General features: G+C 43.1%; 1 protein-coding gene across 3 annotated transcripts in view; it reads left to right on the plus strand.

Moving 5' to 3' along the window:
• Positions 1-10,831, plus strand: part of TRIM67 (tripartite motif containing 67) — a 37,035-nt gene extending 26,204 nt beyond the window's left edge. For all 3 annotated transcript variants that reach the window (XM_068402719.1, XM_068402730.1, XM_068402739.1), the window contains 4 exons: positions 43-181; positions 1,431-1,734; positions 7,661-7,823; positions 10,766-10,831. In XM_068402719.1, coding sequence (XP_068258820.1) covers positions 43-181; positions 1,431-1,734; positions 7,661-7,823; positions 10,766-10,831 — 672 coding nt within the window. The remainder of the gene's footprint in view (positions 1-42; positions 182-1,430; positions 1,735-7,660; positions 7,824-10,765) is intronic.
• Positions 10,832-16,842: the final 6,011 nt, after the last annotated feature.

The following is a 16,842-nucleotide window of genomic DNA, read 5'->3' on the forward strand; positions in this document are numbered from 1 at the left end:
ACTATGTCCCTCCCCCCCCCTTTTTTTTTTTGGAATGTTTAGGAAGTATATGTTGGCAAGGAGACTCTCTGCACCATTGATGGCCTTCATTTCAACAGTACCTATAATGCAAGAGTCAAAGCTTTCAATTCATCGGGAGTTGGCCCTTATAGCAAGACAGTTATTTTACAAACATCGGATGGTGAGTTGGGTTTTTGCCAGTTTCTAAGTGAAAAACTGCAGGTTTCAGTGGCAGAACACTTGCATCCCTTTGTACCACGAATATCTTTGGCACTTACTGGCATGGAGATTTCAGATCATCTGAGCGGAGAGGCCAGGAGCTGACCGTGCACAGGGACTGAGCTCTCCTCCTAGCACTTTTGGGGGTTTTCCATTGTCAGTAACACTCCAGGTTTCAAATCATGCAATTTTATTTGGCTGTAGAAGTCTGGGGTCTAACTAAGATTCTAATTTGCTTTAGCATACAGAAGCAGTTATGCAACTCACGGGATATTTTTCTGTCACTCTGTCTCCACTTCTCCCTATGTCTGGAATTTGCCTTTTTCTTCTCTACTGCATGAATTTCACAGCAAGCTTTGATAATACAGAGATGGGAATTCATGCTTGTTCCTCTGTGATTATACTTGACATCCATACGGGCATTACAAGAAGTTCATCTTCGTTAATGATATTGTAATGAATCAGGAAGTGCATGCTATTATCATTTCCACTTTTATGCTGTGTTGCCAAAATAGGCCAGTATAAAATATTTATACTTTAAGAGCTTTTTCTGTTTTTGTTTTTTTTTTTTCTTTTTTTTTTTCCTCCTTTGATAAAACCGTGAAGTCAGTCCTAACCATCACGGACACATAGAATCATAGAATAGAAACATACAATCATTTTGGGTGGAAAGGACCTTTAAGATCATCAAGTCCAGCTGTTAACCTAGCACTGCCAAGTCCACCACTAAACCATGTCCCTAAGCACCACAGCTACACATCTTTTAAATACCTCCAGGGATGGTGACTCAACCACTTCCCTGGGCAGCCTGTTCCAGGCCTGTTCTACAGTGGAACTCCATTTCTATTAAAGGTCATCCTGAACCATTTCACCTATGTGAGCAGTTTCTATATCACGGAGGAGCCTTTGTCTACTCAATGACTTTCTTGTTACTGTGTGAGAACAGGAAGTCACTGCCTTTAGCAGCTTAATTTCAGAGGAAAAAGTACAGATAATGTAAGTCACTCTGAGCTGAAAATCAGCAGGGTACCAGCACAAAGCAATCTTGTGTACCTGCCTACAGTAATGAGGAAAGATTGTCTTTATTACCTGAAAGTGCAGTGGGGTCTTTAGGAAGGCAGAACCTCATTCTCCTAATTGAAGTAAAGCAGACGACACTTGAACACAGCCTGTTCTGCCATAATCCTGCCTTTCCTTTTCCACTTCCACAGTGGCGTGGTTCACCTTCGACCCCTCCTCAGCTCACAGAGACATAGTGCTGTCGAATGACAACCAGACCGCCACCTGCAACAGCTACGATGACCGGGTTGTTCTTGGCACAGCAGCCTTCTCCAAGGGTGTGCATTACTGGGAACTGCATGTGGACCGGTATGACAACCATCCGGATCCAGCCTTTGGCATTGCCAGGATTAATGTCGTTAAGGACATGATGCTAGGCAAGGACGACAAGGCATGGGCCATGTATGTTGACAACAACCGCAGCTGGTTCATGCATTGCAATTCTCACACCAATCGGTAAGTGCCTCCTGCATGCTTTTGTCATTACTGATGTTTTTTTCTGCTTTGCATTAGAGGAAGGGGTCTCAGCAAGCTATCTAGTCCATTTCCCTGCTAAATGTAGTTATCTTAATCCTTCTTAAAAATCACTAGTGACAGTGATTGCACCTTAGCAATCTGTGTTGGTGTTTGTTATCCTCACTGTTAGCAGTTTTTTCCTGAGATCTAGCCTAAGTCCCCTCTGCTGTGATTTAAGCCCGTTATTGCACATCCCACCCACAGTGTCAGCAGACAGGAGCGCAGCACAGTGGGATGCAGGATTTCTCTCTCATTGCTGGAGGAGCACAGGGAGAAGGGTGATTGATTCTCTTCCTCAGGAGGAATCTTGGCTGCAGCGTTGCACAATAATTAAGCAAAGCACTGGTGATAGCCTGTCCAAAAGGCAGGTGTTTACTGCCAGTCCTGAAAACTGATTAAAGGTAATGCTGTAGGTCACACTTAGGGTGAGCTGGACAGAAGGGACTGTTTGGCAGTGAGGGCTAAGTGATGGCTTCTGTCAAACTGAGCCATTGTACTGAAGAGCTTTGAAAATTGCCTTAACCAGTACAACCAACTTACACAAAGGAGGATTTCAGAATGCCCCTGAGCCATCGTTACCAAACCCCTTTTCCTCCCACCACTCAGAGGCTCTGTGTACTCTATGCCACAGCGCAGCAGGGAGACATCTTCTAACTGAAGCTACCTCCAGGGACAGATCACACAGAGGCAACATGTATCAGCACAGATCCAGTGTTGTGCTGACACGGTTGCATGGCTTTCAGCAGTCGTGATAGTTACCTCCTCATAGTGCTGGCTGTGGTTCCTTGACGTGTTGCTGGACTGTGTAGGGGAGACATGGTCAGCTTCGCTTGAAGCTCCCTGGGGTATCACCAGAGCAGAACTGCACCTGTTGTCTCTCCATGTTCCTTGAGAGGGTCAGCCCTAGCTAAAGGTCAGCTGGGTACTACAGGAACCGAGACCCTTGAGAAAATCTTCGCTGAAGAGTATGATTCAGGATCCTAAGTCCCTGGCTTATTTTGGAATATGGTGTATTTGTATACCTACTCTATCACAATGGGAGACTGATGTACAAATAAGGTGGCTGACCAAGGATATGTAGCAGGTCTGTGGCAGAGCAGGAATCAATTTTGATTCAGTTTTCTACTGACTGTCCCAGCAGGTCTTCCACACTCACTAGCTCAAGTGTTGTTTCTCTTATACCAAATGATTAATAGAAAGGCTTGCAGTGATTTTTAAAATGCTCAAATGCAGATAATATCCTTAAAGAGATAAGTTCATGCCAACATTCACTGTATCCTAAAGCTGGTTGTAATGTCTCCTGTTTAATAGTCATTTATACTCTAAAGCATACTTGTATTTTAAGTAAGTATACTGCAATTTGTTTGAAGCGTATTTTGATTTTGCAGTTCGTTACAGACAGGTGGAAGAAACTTGTAGCTGGATCAAAAGCTATCTAAAGTCAATTGGAATATTTTCCATGGCTCCAAAGACCTTAGATCATGTCCTAAGACAATATACAGTAAAATAACATCAGTATAATAAATACATCAAAAGGTTCTCTGTCCCTTTAACATCTTGATTCAATTTAGGGCAGAAGTAATTTTAAGCTGTATTAATTTTAATGCTCTGTGAAACAGCTTATGTTTTCTGGAAAAAAGCTGGCAACCATTCTGTGTACTACTGTCCCAGAAACCTATTTTATGGATTTGGTCCTCGGCATGCTCCTCCCTGCAAGCAACACGCGAGCTAAGCAAAAGCTTATTTTCTGGGAAGTACAAACAACAGAAACACTTCGGATTTCCAATCATCCTGCTTAAACAGGAGAACAAAGTGCTTTCTGCTGATGATAGTTTCCCAGTTTTTACTAGATAAAACACAAAGGCTTGGCAGGCACATCCAAGGCATGGATAGACCCATGGAATATCTGTTCAAGTGAAGTACACTCGTAAAGGGCATGTAGTCTTATGAAGTCACATGCGCTTCAATGAAATTAGGTCTAGGCATTATATTTTTAACCATGTCAGTCAAGTAGGTCAGTTTTTTAACTCATTAGCTGTAATAGTCTTGTGGAAACAGTTATTGCTGCCAAGTTGTTTTTCCCCACTGGAGGCAAGTGCATGACAGCACAGTACCACAGTCCAAAGGAAATTTATTGTCAGCTTTTAGCCTCTCGGATGTTATTGTGATGGAGGTTACATCTTAGTAATCATTTCATGCTTACTAATCTTCATGAGAATAAATTAGGGCAATAAATAAATTACTAGCTTCAAGGATAAGCTGAGGTGGAGCTTGAAAGACCTACTCATGGGACCTGTCATGTTTAGAGCACTTTCCTGTTCCTTTCACTCACAGCACACGAAGTTGGACCTGTCTACATCCTTAAAAACTAGCATGACTTCTGTAATGCTAGAAGAAGAGGCATGACCAGAAGACCTAATGCTAGCAAAACCAGAGGGAACCTTTGAGAATAGGTTGAGCAAACTGGTTAAGAAAACACTTTAGGGCAGGGATGTAGCTTTGTGAGGTACCCTTCAGCCTCGTTGTTCCTGGAAATAATCAGTTCCCATGAGAGATGTTGTATGCCCATTGCTAAGAGGCACTGGCATTCATTGCAATAGAACTGTTCCTTGGTGAGGTTCCCAAGGGCAGGAGTACCTGGTGCTATAGTCAATACTCTAGCCACTACATGGTTATGTAAAGAAAGAGATGGACATCGCATTGAAATGTTTTATATGGAAAGACAGTGGGAAGTCAAAATCTAGAGAATTTGGAGTGTAGACTTAAAGCCCCCTGCAATCAGGAGAGTCTCTTTACTTACTTCAGAAATCTCAAGACGGGGTTTTAATCACACGAAAATGTTATAATTGACTGAAAAATACCATCCTTGACAATAGACATGGTAAAATTGTTGTTACTGTAAAGCTCATGATTAAAATACTGTTAATGGACATTTAAACTCTTCACTTTATTAAACTGCTCGTCAGTTGTTAAGCTTTTTTTTTCAATAATAGTGAAACTTACTGCTATTCTTAATTCCTCAAGCCAGTCCATGCAGTCCTATTCTGCACATTGTCCAAGCTGCTGCTGAAAGCATCTTAGAGTAACAGCCTCCACTGTCGCAGGCAATGGCATTTTTCATGGTAGCCAAATTCCCCGATCTGTACTCTGACCTTCCAGGCTTCTGCACAGCACTTCCACACTCAGAACTTATCATTGCATGCAGAAATAAAAATGTGCAGGACTGTGAGAAAAGAGATATGAGAAGTGGGATTTACTTGAAATAATGAGAGACTGGTGCATACCTTCAAAACTGGATTATCATTTAATGAATGCTAAGTATTTATTGAAGAAGCATTGTAACAAACAGTTGTATTTTCCTTTTACGTGGCCTGCAGATTACTAGAGGCCTATGGTGTAACTGTCATTAAGTTTAAAAAACGCATTACAGCAAAGCAGCAGCTTTTTTACATGCTGCCACAGAAGTGTACCAGGAGAGAGTAACATCAGTTTGAGTCTCTTGAGCTAGCTGGCTTCTTTTATTGCAACTAAGGCATTTATGAGAAAAATGATCCTCTAATACTGTCTAAATGATGTACAGAAGAGTGAGGAAATGCCTTGTATAAATTTGCTCATGAAACTTTCACTCTCCCACCTCTCCTCCTAAAGGAAGTGACTGTGACAGTAGTCCAAAAAGCACTGGAGTCTTCAAAGTACTGTTCCTGAGGAAATCATGGGTTGCTCGGGAAGACCTCAGCCTCAGGAAAAGTCCAGCCTCCCTGGCAGCAGCACGGCAAAGCGCCCCTGCTTGCCTTTGCCCTACCTTCGTCCTGCCAGAGCTGGTTGCTCACTGTGGGGAGGTGGCGGCCGAGGAATGGGGCAATCTACCTGCTGAAGTCCTGCAAGACGTGTGGCAGCAAGGAAGGGAGAGGGTCTCCATTGCTCTTGTCTGCCCCCACGCCCCAGTGGCTCCTGGGAGGGCATCAGCTGGGTCCTGCACTCACCTTGGCTGGGCTCTGCAGGCAGCACCTATTCATCTTCAGCCTGGCTGTCCCCGAGGGCTGCAGAGGAGTCACTCAATGTCACTGTGCAGCACACAGCTAATTAGCCCACAAGAAGCAAATTAGCTTATCGTATAGGAAAGAGCATAATAACCTCAAAAAAGCAAAGTTGCTGTTTCTGTTTCCCTAACAGAATCAATGTCATTTAAAAGGATGCCATAAAATCTATTTTAAAACACTCTAGGATATAAAACCTTGTGCCCTACAATCAAAGCCGTTCCTAAACAGAAAAAAAATAATGTAATCTGTTTGTAAATAGCTCTAGATCATAGTACTGTTGCTTCCCACAATCTCAACATGAGTTTTATGATTGAGTGCTTTTAATAAAAACAGTCTAGATGCTGAGATACTGAAGACAGGTAAGCATCTTAACGTTTGTTGGAAAATAATTTACTGTATGGTTTTGGAGAAGAGCTCAAAGAGAAACCTATTAATGCTTACAGGACCAGAAAGCAAATAAAAGGAACTAGAGAACGGCAAAGTTTGAAATGTAACACATCTCAGAGCCAATTCGTGATTCTCAGCTATACTATTATTGTTTGAAGAGCTTTAAATGGAGAAGTCAGAATAGTATTCTATACAATTATGCCACAGATAAAACTCCCTTTACCTTCAGAGGAAATGCCATGTGCCACATTTAGTCTAAACTAAACTAGTTTATGACATCTAGTGGACAAGATGAAAATTTCTTACCCTGCTCTATATTCCTCCTAATCATATTTTGATCCCTCCCCTCTCCCTTTTTTTTTGATGTTTTGCCTACCTATTGTGATAAATTTTATGTTAAAATTGCATTAATCTTGTGAATGTTGTGTGCCTGAGGGGAGTGCGTGGGACAAAAGACAGCTGCTTCCTTTCCTACTGCAAATTATTTGAAATCCGATTTACCCCGAACAAATTGTGTCAGGCTGTAAATCCATGGCAGAGATATTAGCAGAGCAGCAGCGCCTGTGGCCAATCTGCATATCTAGTAGATTTTTTTGCTCGGTGCTCTGTAAAGTAATACTGGGTTTGACTAACCCCCAAATCAAAATGCATTAATGTCAAAGTGCTCAAGCGTGTAATGGCTGGCTCAGTCTGTCCTGGCAAGCTCTGATACCATGGTAGCTCTCAGCAGCTGCTCCTGACACAACCAATTATCGCTGGTATTAATAACCATGCCTACACACTTGAAACAGCTCCCAGTCCTATAGCTGAGCACCTTGTCAGTCAGGAAGCTATGCTTATCCCTAACCAGTCCCACCTTCCCTTTCTGCCCAAAACCACAACCTGTTGTACCTGTGCTGGCTCCCTCGTCTCTGCAAAGCTGGGTCCCCTTAGGGGATGCCAAGGTGAGTACTCGAACTGGAAGTTTGAGTCTCAAGCTCTTAGCAGGCATAATGATTAGAAATGAACACCTAGGAAACCAGCTTTCTGCTTTTTCATTCCCTGCTGCGCATCACTTCACTGTAGCAGGGATGCTCTGAGGAGCCATGTCTCCAGGACTCTTGTCCCGCATGCTCAGTACTGACCTGACCTGCTCACCTCCCTGTGTCTCATCAGCCAAGGGGACCTATTAGCTCTGGACCCCATTTTCAGCTCTTAGATTACAGTTGGAGGAGAGTTGGACCTAATTTCTCTTTAGGAGCCCCCCATAAGCTCCCATGAATGTGGTACATATGCTTCAGATAAAGGTGTGGATCTGTCTTTGCCAAATGCCATGGGGATAATCATTTCACTGTGTTGCTCCACTCTCCCTTTGTTTAGTAAGACTGCCTTGTCCTAGAAAGAGCAGCGGTGGTGTAGCACTCTGCCTTCACCAACAGTCTGGTCCCTTTGTATCTTAGGACTGAAGGAGGAGTTTCTAAAGGTGCCACCGTTGGTGTCCTTCTGGATCTGAACAAGCACAACCTGACCTTTTACATAAATGGGCAGCAGCAAGGGCCTCCAGCGTTTGAAAACATTGAGGGTGTCTTCATGCCTGCGTTGAGCCTCAATCGAAACGTCCAGGTAAGTCTTCTGCAGTTCAGTCCCACTTACCCTTCTCATCTAAAGGAGAATGTATGCTACCTGCCATTGCTGCTGGGGCTGATAACGTCATCTGTAGGTAGTCAGTATGGATAGGGGCTCTTTCCTTCTCAGACTGACACCCAGGCTATTAACACTTTTTGGAAAACTGCATTTGACCTTCTGCCTTGCCTCACAGATGTGAGGAGTAATGCTGTAAAAACAAGTAAAAGTACCTGCACATGCTAATTCCTACACTTAGTTTTCTTCAACGCTCTACTTGGAAAACAGTGGTGCTAAGGCTTCCTCTGGCATTTTGACTAAAAAACATGAGTATCCTAATTCCTCTTAGATCTTATATTTGGAGATGATTAACATTGGCAAGAGATGGAAATGTGAGCAGCACAGTGGTAAGGAGAGCAAAGACAACATAGGTCAGAGAATTAGTGCAACAGAGAAGACCCAGTCAGTACATCATTCACAGAATCACAGAAAGTTAGGGATTGGAAGGGACCTTGAAAGATCATCTAGTCCAATCCCCCTGCCAGAGCAGGATTACCTAGATCATGTCACACAGGAACGTATCCAGGCAGGTTTTGAATGTCTCCAGAGAAGGAGACTCCACAACCTCTCTGGGCAGCCTGTTCCAGTGTTCGGTCACCCTCACCGTAAAGAAGTTTTTCCTCATATTTATGTGGAACCTCCTGTGTTCCAGCTTGCACCCATTGCCCCTTGTCCTGTCAATGAATGTCACTGAGAAGAGCCTGGCTCCATCCTCATGACACTTGCCCTTTACATATTTATAAACATTAATGAGGTCACCCCTCAGTCTCCTCTTCTCCAAGCTAAAGAGACCCAGCTCCCTCAGCCTCTCCTCATAAGGGAGGTGTTCCACTCCCTTAATCATCTTCATGGCTCTGCGCTGGGCTCTCTCTAGCAGTTCCCTGTCCTTCTTGAACTGAGGGGCCCAGAACTGGACACAATATTCCAGATGCGGCCTCACCAGGGCAGAGTAGACGGGGAGGAGAACCTCTCTTGACCTGCTAACCACACCCCTTCTAATACACCCCAGGATGCCATTGGCCTTCTTGGCCACAAGGGCACATTGCTGGCTCATGGTCATCCTGCTGTCCACTAGGACCCCCAGGTCCCTTTCCCCTACGCTGGTCTCCAACAGGTCTGTCCCCAACTTGTACTCATACATGGGGTTGTTCTTGCCCAGATGCAGGACTCTACACTTGCCCTTGTTATATTTCATTAAATTTCTCCTCGCCCAACTCTCCAGCCTGTCTAGGTCTCTCTGAATGGCAGCACAGCCTTCTGGTGTGTCAGCCACTCCTCCCAGTTTTGTGTCATCAGCGAACTTGCTGACAGTGCACTCTATTCCCTCATCCAAGTCATTAATGAATATATCGAATAGTACTGGTCCCAGTACCGACCCTTGAGGGACTCCACTAGACACAGACCTCCAACTGGACTCTGTCCCATTGACCACCACTCTCTGGCTTCTTTCCTTCAGCCAGTTCACAATCCACCTCACTACCCGATCATCCAGACCACACTTCCGCAGTTTAGCTGTGAGGATGCTGTGGGAGACTGTGTCAAACACTTTACTGAAATCGAGATAGACCACATCCACAGCTTTACCATCATCTATCCACCGGGTTATGTCCTCATAAAAGGCTATCAAGTTGGTTAAGCATGACTTCCCCTTGTTGAAGCCATGTTGACTGCCCCTAATGATCCTCTTATCCTTGATATGCCTAGAGACAGCACCAAGGACAAGTTGTTCCATTACCTTTCCAGGGATGGAGGTGAGGCTGACCAGTCTATAGTTACCCGGGTCCTCCTTCTTGCCCTTTTTGAAGACTGGAGTGACATTTGCTTTCCTCCAGTCCTCAGGCATCTTCCTGCTGAAGTTTGGAGATTGCTCTCTGTTCTCAAGAGGATCTCCTCTTGGAGGAATCTCTTTAAATATAATGCATTTTTACTTCAAGACCACTGCATATGGCTAGAAACAGGACGTAGTGTAAGGGAGAACCGATTGAAACACCCAGGAGGCTGAGGACTGAAGGAGGTCAGCTTAGGTTAGGCAGGACCAATGCAGACAGGGTGGAACACTCATCATTTAAAACACCCAAACTGAAACCAGAAACCTCACATGGCCTTATTAGTACATGAACATTTAGCATTCGTTACTGATGGCATCCAAATATTTCAAGAAGGCTTCATAGCCTTATTGTATTTGATGCACCGATGTGGAAGACACAGGCACTTCTTTGGGCACCTCACTGCTATATTCAACACAAATTTTTACTCACAACCTACCTTCAGTTTTAGCTACCTACGTCCTTTTAGTGCCTGGCTTACATTTCTTACCACAACTGAGTTAAGGCAGAGTGTGGCTGACAAGGGGGCAGGGGGAAACTCTTGAGACTAAGCTTGTGTTTGCTGTGGAATGGTGCTCTGGTACATCTGTGTGGGAACCCTGACATTGTAGAGATGTCAGGGTAGAAGGAGCACTAAAATGTCCTGTGCTCTGTTCTCCTAGGACAGCAAAGATAAAAGGATTTTCTTATATTTAGTACATGGGCTCCACTGTGTGATACCTGTCCTGAAGTACTCGAGGTCCCCCTCACACAAAGACGCTATCCACCTCATGTCTAGCAAGCAGCACTGCTGGAGACCTACAGCTGGTGGCTGGATTTGGGAAGAGATACGGACACCTGGCTTCTAGACCCCAAGGTGTTCAGAAGGGAAGGGGGGAAGAGACTTGCTTATTTCAGGGGCTCAATATCCTCTCCATTAATATTCTTGATGGCTTAAACCTGGACCTGAAGTCCCACAGCCCTTCCCCTGTCATTTCCTTGCTCTTGGCCTTCACGAATGCTTTCTGCTCAAGATGTCTCAGTTTTGAATCTACGTGTTATTTCTTCTTTGTGCAGGTGACCCTGCACACGGGACTGGAGGTGCCACAATGTGTAAAACAGCCCAAGTTGCCCAACAACTAATGAAGGCCCTGCCTGACCCTGTGCTGGATTCTGTAAGATTTCTCAGTGTGATTTGGCACTTTTCAGTAAGTCGGTAAAAAAGCATTCTCTTCCCTGACTTACAACATTGTACAGCACGTTGCTCACCGAATAATCCGCTGGTTACAGCTAGCCCACTCCATTTTTAATTTAACAGCCATAGCAAGCATACCCACTGAACTGGCACTCGATTGCAGATGGGTACCGGAACATATCTACACTGCACTGCATACCTATGTGCACACGTATGCACACACAAAGGTACATTTATAAAGCAAAAGGTTAAATGAGTGTATTTTCTCTCTCATGGCTGGATTTGTGTTTAAAGATGTTAGGGATGCTGGAAAGAATGGCTAAGACTAAGACTGAGGGGCAGTGGCTGTTGGAGCAATTTACCAGTAGGTGAACTGGATTCCCTTGCCACCTGAAGTCCTTAAATCAAGAAAGTGTATGTTTTGACAGCTGAAGTGGAGGCTGTGTGCTCAAGAATTCCTGGTTGTCCATTACATTCAGGGGCTCAAATGACCATTAATTTTTCCTTTTGGCTCTAGACTGCAGTAAGCTGTGGGATAACGTTCCCCTAGCATTCAGTGGCAGAACTCTCTCATTATCTTCAACAAGAATAAGATTGGTTTCCAAACATTGCCATGCAATAGTTGCGCTCATTTTAGCTAATACCATGATACGTGCAGAACTCAGATATGAAAAGTAGAGAGAAAAATATCCTTGATACATTTTAGTGTTTGTTACTTGTGTGTGATTGTGGAGACTATCACATACAGAAGATCTGATTGCAGTTATCAGCACAACTCTTAAAAAACAGTGCAGGGGAGAGCCCTTCGAATTGAATTAATAAGAGATTTATTTAAATATGGCATATGCAAAGTACCCCATGTAGAGAAATGCTGCTTTCGAGCCTTGATCCTGATAAGCTCTGGGCAGCTGTAGTTCCAATGTAGCTTTGAGATCGGAAGCCTTAATTTTGCACCAATTAGATTAGTGCAAACTAATTAATGTCTTGATCCTAATGAAGCACTTGAGCAAGAGAGATTCATAGCATTACTGTGAAATCCATCCCTAAGAATTTTTCTGGATTGGGACACAAATCTTTTGCAAGACTTACCTGTGTGTGGTATCTCTCAAGAAAACAAGCAGCCGTTTCAGGTGCTGCCCATGACAACTGGAGTCTGACTGACAGGGAACTTTTCCCACAGACGTGGCGCTGTCACCTGCATGCTGTTGTCAGAACACACATTGATTTGTGTGTGTGCTTCTTTTCCTCTGAACCCAGGTAACATATGCAAGTGTGTGTGTGTATAGTGGCAATGCGCAAGGACAAGATGCAGCAGACTCTGTGAGCCCGTGACAGCTCAGACTCTTGTCGCTCTAATCCTACGTAAGTGTGGCGCTACCAAACAAGAAAAGCATAAACTCTTAAATCCCATCGATGTACTATTTCCTTTTTCTAAATCCTGCTGTTTATACAAATTTTCCTCTCCAAGCATATGTATACGCACACACATATTGTTATCAGACATGTAATTATTAAACCTGAAAACAAATACTTTAACCAAAATCCAGCTTACTGCCTTGCATTAAACCACAGCCACAGGACAAACACCCAGGCCTGCCTTCAGGCAGCCTGCCAGCCCCCAAGCATCCTGCTGCAGGTCCACTTCTGCTCTCTGGCCAGAGCACATCACTCAGGTAGTGCTGAGTGATGGCAAGGCTTCCCTGTGGCAGAGCAGCGAGGATCCTCCCTGGGGCTGTCCCACCCCACAGCCGTTGTGGGGAGGGGGAGGCAGCCCAGAACAAAACAGTCCCGGGCCATTGCACAGACAAAAAGCAGTCTGCCATTGTGCTGCCTGTAACCAACCAAGCATCCTGTAGCCCACCTCTCCTGCAGAACAGCAGTGTACCTTCAGTGATGTCAAGACTGAAGCAGGAAATAAAACCAACGATGGGAAAAAATAATGTAAGCTTTTAAGTGGGAAAGCAATGGTACTTTCTTCAAAGTCTGGAATGGATTGTATTAGAAAACTTGCAAACATTGGAATAACTGTGCTACGCTCATCTTGGTTTCTTAAAGAATAGCAGAGATCAACTGTGTTATAATTTTTGGTTTCATTTAATACCATATGAACTCATGCAGGATTTTCTAATTAGCGGGTCTGTTTTAACCTACCTCAGCTAGAACGCTACTGGACCCCGGATTTCCTCTTGCATGTGCTCTTCTATGAACCTAACAGTTGTAATCACAGCATTGGCTTTGAGTATTGCCAGTCAGAGCAGTGTATGGGAATACTGTACATAAGTTGCACATAGTTTTTTATATTGGGAAACATCCCGTGATAATTTTAATACAGAAGACACTCCACTTTCACCTGTTGTATTAAAAACAAAAGGGTGTTGTTTGTTTTGGGACTGAACCTTTGTCTTTACTCCCAACTTCTGTGAAGGAAACTCAAATGAGTTTACATCTTTCCAATCTTCAGCCATTGCCAGATGTTTAAATTTAATTCTGAATGGGTTTTAGAAGTGTTTGCTGTACTCAGTTTTGGTTTTCATAGTTGCTTTGGTATCTGTTCCTGGTGTGTTATACCTTGGGGAGAACAAAGTGTGTGATACAGGTTACTAATTTCTAATGGAAATATGGACAGTAAGTAGGGACATGCTTCAGAGCTGTAGAGAAGCTTGTTATCCTCTACACATTCTAACATTCATAAAAGTAGGATACAGACCAGCTACCATTACAGTCTCCTTTTAACCTAGCGGAAATGCAAATAAAACAAAAGGAATACAGTCAGAAGCAGGTAACCTGCATTAGTAAGACTCATTTAGCCTAAGTCAAAAACCAAACAAAGTGGTTGTATGTATTGGTTGTGTACACATTCAAGGACTTGGGTTTGGCATGGCCCATAGCAATAAACCAATTACCCCAATAGAGTGTAGTCTCATGACTTCAGCTGGGTACATTTTGGTAGTATGATTAACAGAAATAATGCTTAAGTAGTTAGAATTACACTAGGAAACTAATTACTCCACATGTGAGTATTTATGCAGAGCATCCAGATGGCAGTGGCCATCTGAACATAGGCAGAGCAGAATTTTCCCTTTGCAGAACAGCATCAGGTAAGGAGAAGTGGGGCACTTCCACCTCTCTGCTCAGGCTGGAGGTAGCTTGCTTCTCTGCAGGTAACTCCCCCAAGGTCCGTCTTGTTACAAACCCAGCAGTTTGCATGTTCTTCATCTACAGCATCTCTTAAGCCAGTTTGTGTTTCTTCCAGATCCCTTCTTTAGGGGTGAGTCAGCCTTTAGTCCTATGGTCCTTGCAGAAACTGTGTTGCTGACTGTCCAGGGAGAACCCAGGGGGCTGAAGAGTAGCATAGATACCCAAGGGGACCAACTTTGGATGCTCTTACTTCCTTTTGATTCCTTGAGGTATTTGTGCAGCTCTCTGGGACTCCAAGCTCCTCCCGTACCTGGACCCGCACAGATCTGCCTTTCATGGGACTCTTCTGCTCCTAGAGGCCAGGCTGCTCCTTATAAGCAGGAGAGCAGAGCCTTTTGCACTGGGATGAACCCCATCCACCATGGTACAGACCCCACATAAGGTAGCTGTAAATTGTCTTTAATGTTTTAAAAAACCCCCACAAACACAAACAAACAAGCCCTCCTCTAATAAACATAACAAAGCTTGACTTCTGCATACACCAGTTTGGAACCTCTGCACAGCTGCTAAATAAATACAGTAGGCAAACTTTCTGTCCTGCAGAGCAACGAGGGACTCTTAGTTTTCATCTACCCCTGTGAACCCCAACCTTAGCCTTTATAAACCTTCTTCCTGGCTCTTTCCTCTGCAAATTTCCCTGTTTAGTGGGAATGAACAGAAGTGTGGCATCAGGAGCATTGTCAGACTTCCCAAGGCATGCAATGCTACACAAGTTCCACTCCCTTCTTTTCCCTCATCAACTCAAAAAGAGCTCACAAGAAGATCCCTTATTAAGAGTTAATGTCAATATGAGCACAGGCCTAGCTGACAATCCCTTACTACTGCTGTGGAAAGGTATGTGCTATAAAATAAACGTCAGTGAGGACAGCAACATACTGTGATATACCATGAATTTGGAAAGCAATTTGGCTTCTAAAAACATAGAAAAGAGAGGCAAACAGCACGGTCACCTATAACCTCCTCAGTTAAGATACACAGAGGAAAATATATTGGACTGAACAAAATAAATAAAATAAAAAAAGCATGAGCTTACATATATCAGAGTTTAAGAGGAAAAGTATTAAATGTAATTTATTATATGCATAATGTTTCATCGTGTTGTAAATAACGCCATGATAGTGTATTGCTGTAGTTTGTTCTTGGCTGGTGATAAGAGTTCTGTCGTAGTACTGTGTAAGCTTTTGTTTTTATTTTGTTTGGGTTTTTTTTCCAAAGTGTAGTTGGTAAAGATGGCAGAGAGCACCCAGTACTCTGGTTTCCAAGTTGTTCTAGAGCAAGAAGAAATGTGAGATGCAGCTTCTTCTTTCTTTCTTACATCATAATATTTCTTAAACAAGGTAGGAGAGAGATGTGATCAAGGCTAAGCTGCCACTACCACCGAAAGAAAAACACCATGTTTGTGACTGCCAACAAGAGGTAGTGCATTTTTGGACCACAATTCAGATTATCCATTCCTGAGAGAAGGGATGTGAAGTACCAACAACCTGGTAACAGCAGCTTTCTGGTGCCATCTAGTACATCCTTTGCTCACAAACAGAAAGATGAGGAAGGAGAGTTGTTAGACCTAATCTCAGGCCTTACCAGCTTTGCAGCATTCTGCTTAAATAGCAAAGTCAAGAATTCAACTTTGAACCAGGCAAGATAATATGAAAACCCCAAGCATCTTGGCTAGATCAACTTTGGAAGAGAGATTACAGTTTCAAGTCCTTCAACAGATTATGGTAACAAATCAACCACATTGCAAATGTGAAGGGCACTTGTCACTGAAAATTACCAAACAAAGATGGAGAGTCTTTTATTTTATTATTTTTTTTAAAAAGTGAGCTGCTTCTAGTTTTTACTGACAACATTTCTGGTGATTCCTCTGCTCAGCTCTACTGAACACTGCACACACACAACTGGCTGGAGCAGCAGCCTGAAGCACAAATCCATGATGAATAAAACGCACTCGGGTCTTCTTACGTGTAGAAGCCCATATGCAAGCCACAGAGACTACACGTGCGGGGCTCCTGCACCTTTGCACAATACAGGAGACAGACGTGCGTTTTACTGACAGAGGCACTCAGCAGCATTTTCCCTTTCTGTTAAGCGACCTTTTTGTTACATTTGTTATTGCAAAGAGATCCAAGCAGAATTAATTAAAAAATTATTTTTTATGGTAATAGGAAGATTTCTAACATTTTCTTGTGAAGCAGTAGATAGAAATATTCCTGGATCCCAATTGCATTCCTTCATCCTCCACCTCCCTTAAATGTTGTCAATAAAAACACTAACCTTTCTAGGTAGCATGGTGAGAAGACATTATGTGATGAATATTAAAAATAAATGCATGAGGTAAACCTGCTGTTATTTCTGATTGTTATATGAAGCATGAATAACACTAATTTAAATGTTGGCAACCAAAAAAGTGCAAAGGAATAAGATAACGGTGTTCACTTCTGGTTAAATGAAAGACGAGATGTTGTTTCTGTGTTTTCTTCTTAACCACGACATTTTTTTCTTTATCGTCATTTCCCATAGCTTATATTAATTTGGAGCTGGTGAAATATACATCTCTGCTGTATGTGTTTGTCACCAGATCAAGAGGAAAATACAAACTTTTTATAATTTTGTACCTGTAGCAAACGTTTGTATTTTTTGAATTGGAAACAAACTGCTTTTTGTCTTTCCGTCCGACTAAAACTTTGTGTATTATTATTATCCTTTTGGAAAATCTGACACATGAGTTTATGCTGTTTTACAGTTTCTAAATAAATTCTTA

The sequence above is a fragment of the Nyctibius grandis genome, chromosome 1 (assembly GCF_013368605.1).
Source record: "Nyctibius grandis isolate bNycGra1 chromosome 1, bNycGra1.pri, whole genome shotgun sequence".
NCBI lineage: Eukaryota > Metazoa > Chordata > Aves > Nyctibiiformes > Nyctibiidae > Nyctibius > Nyctibius grandis.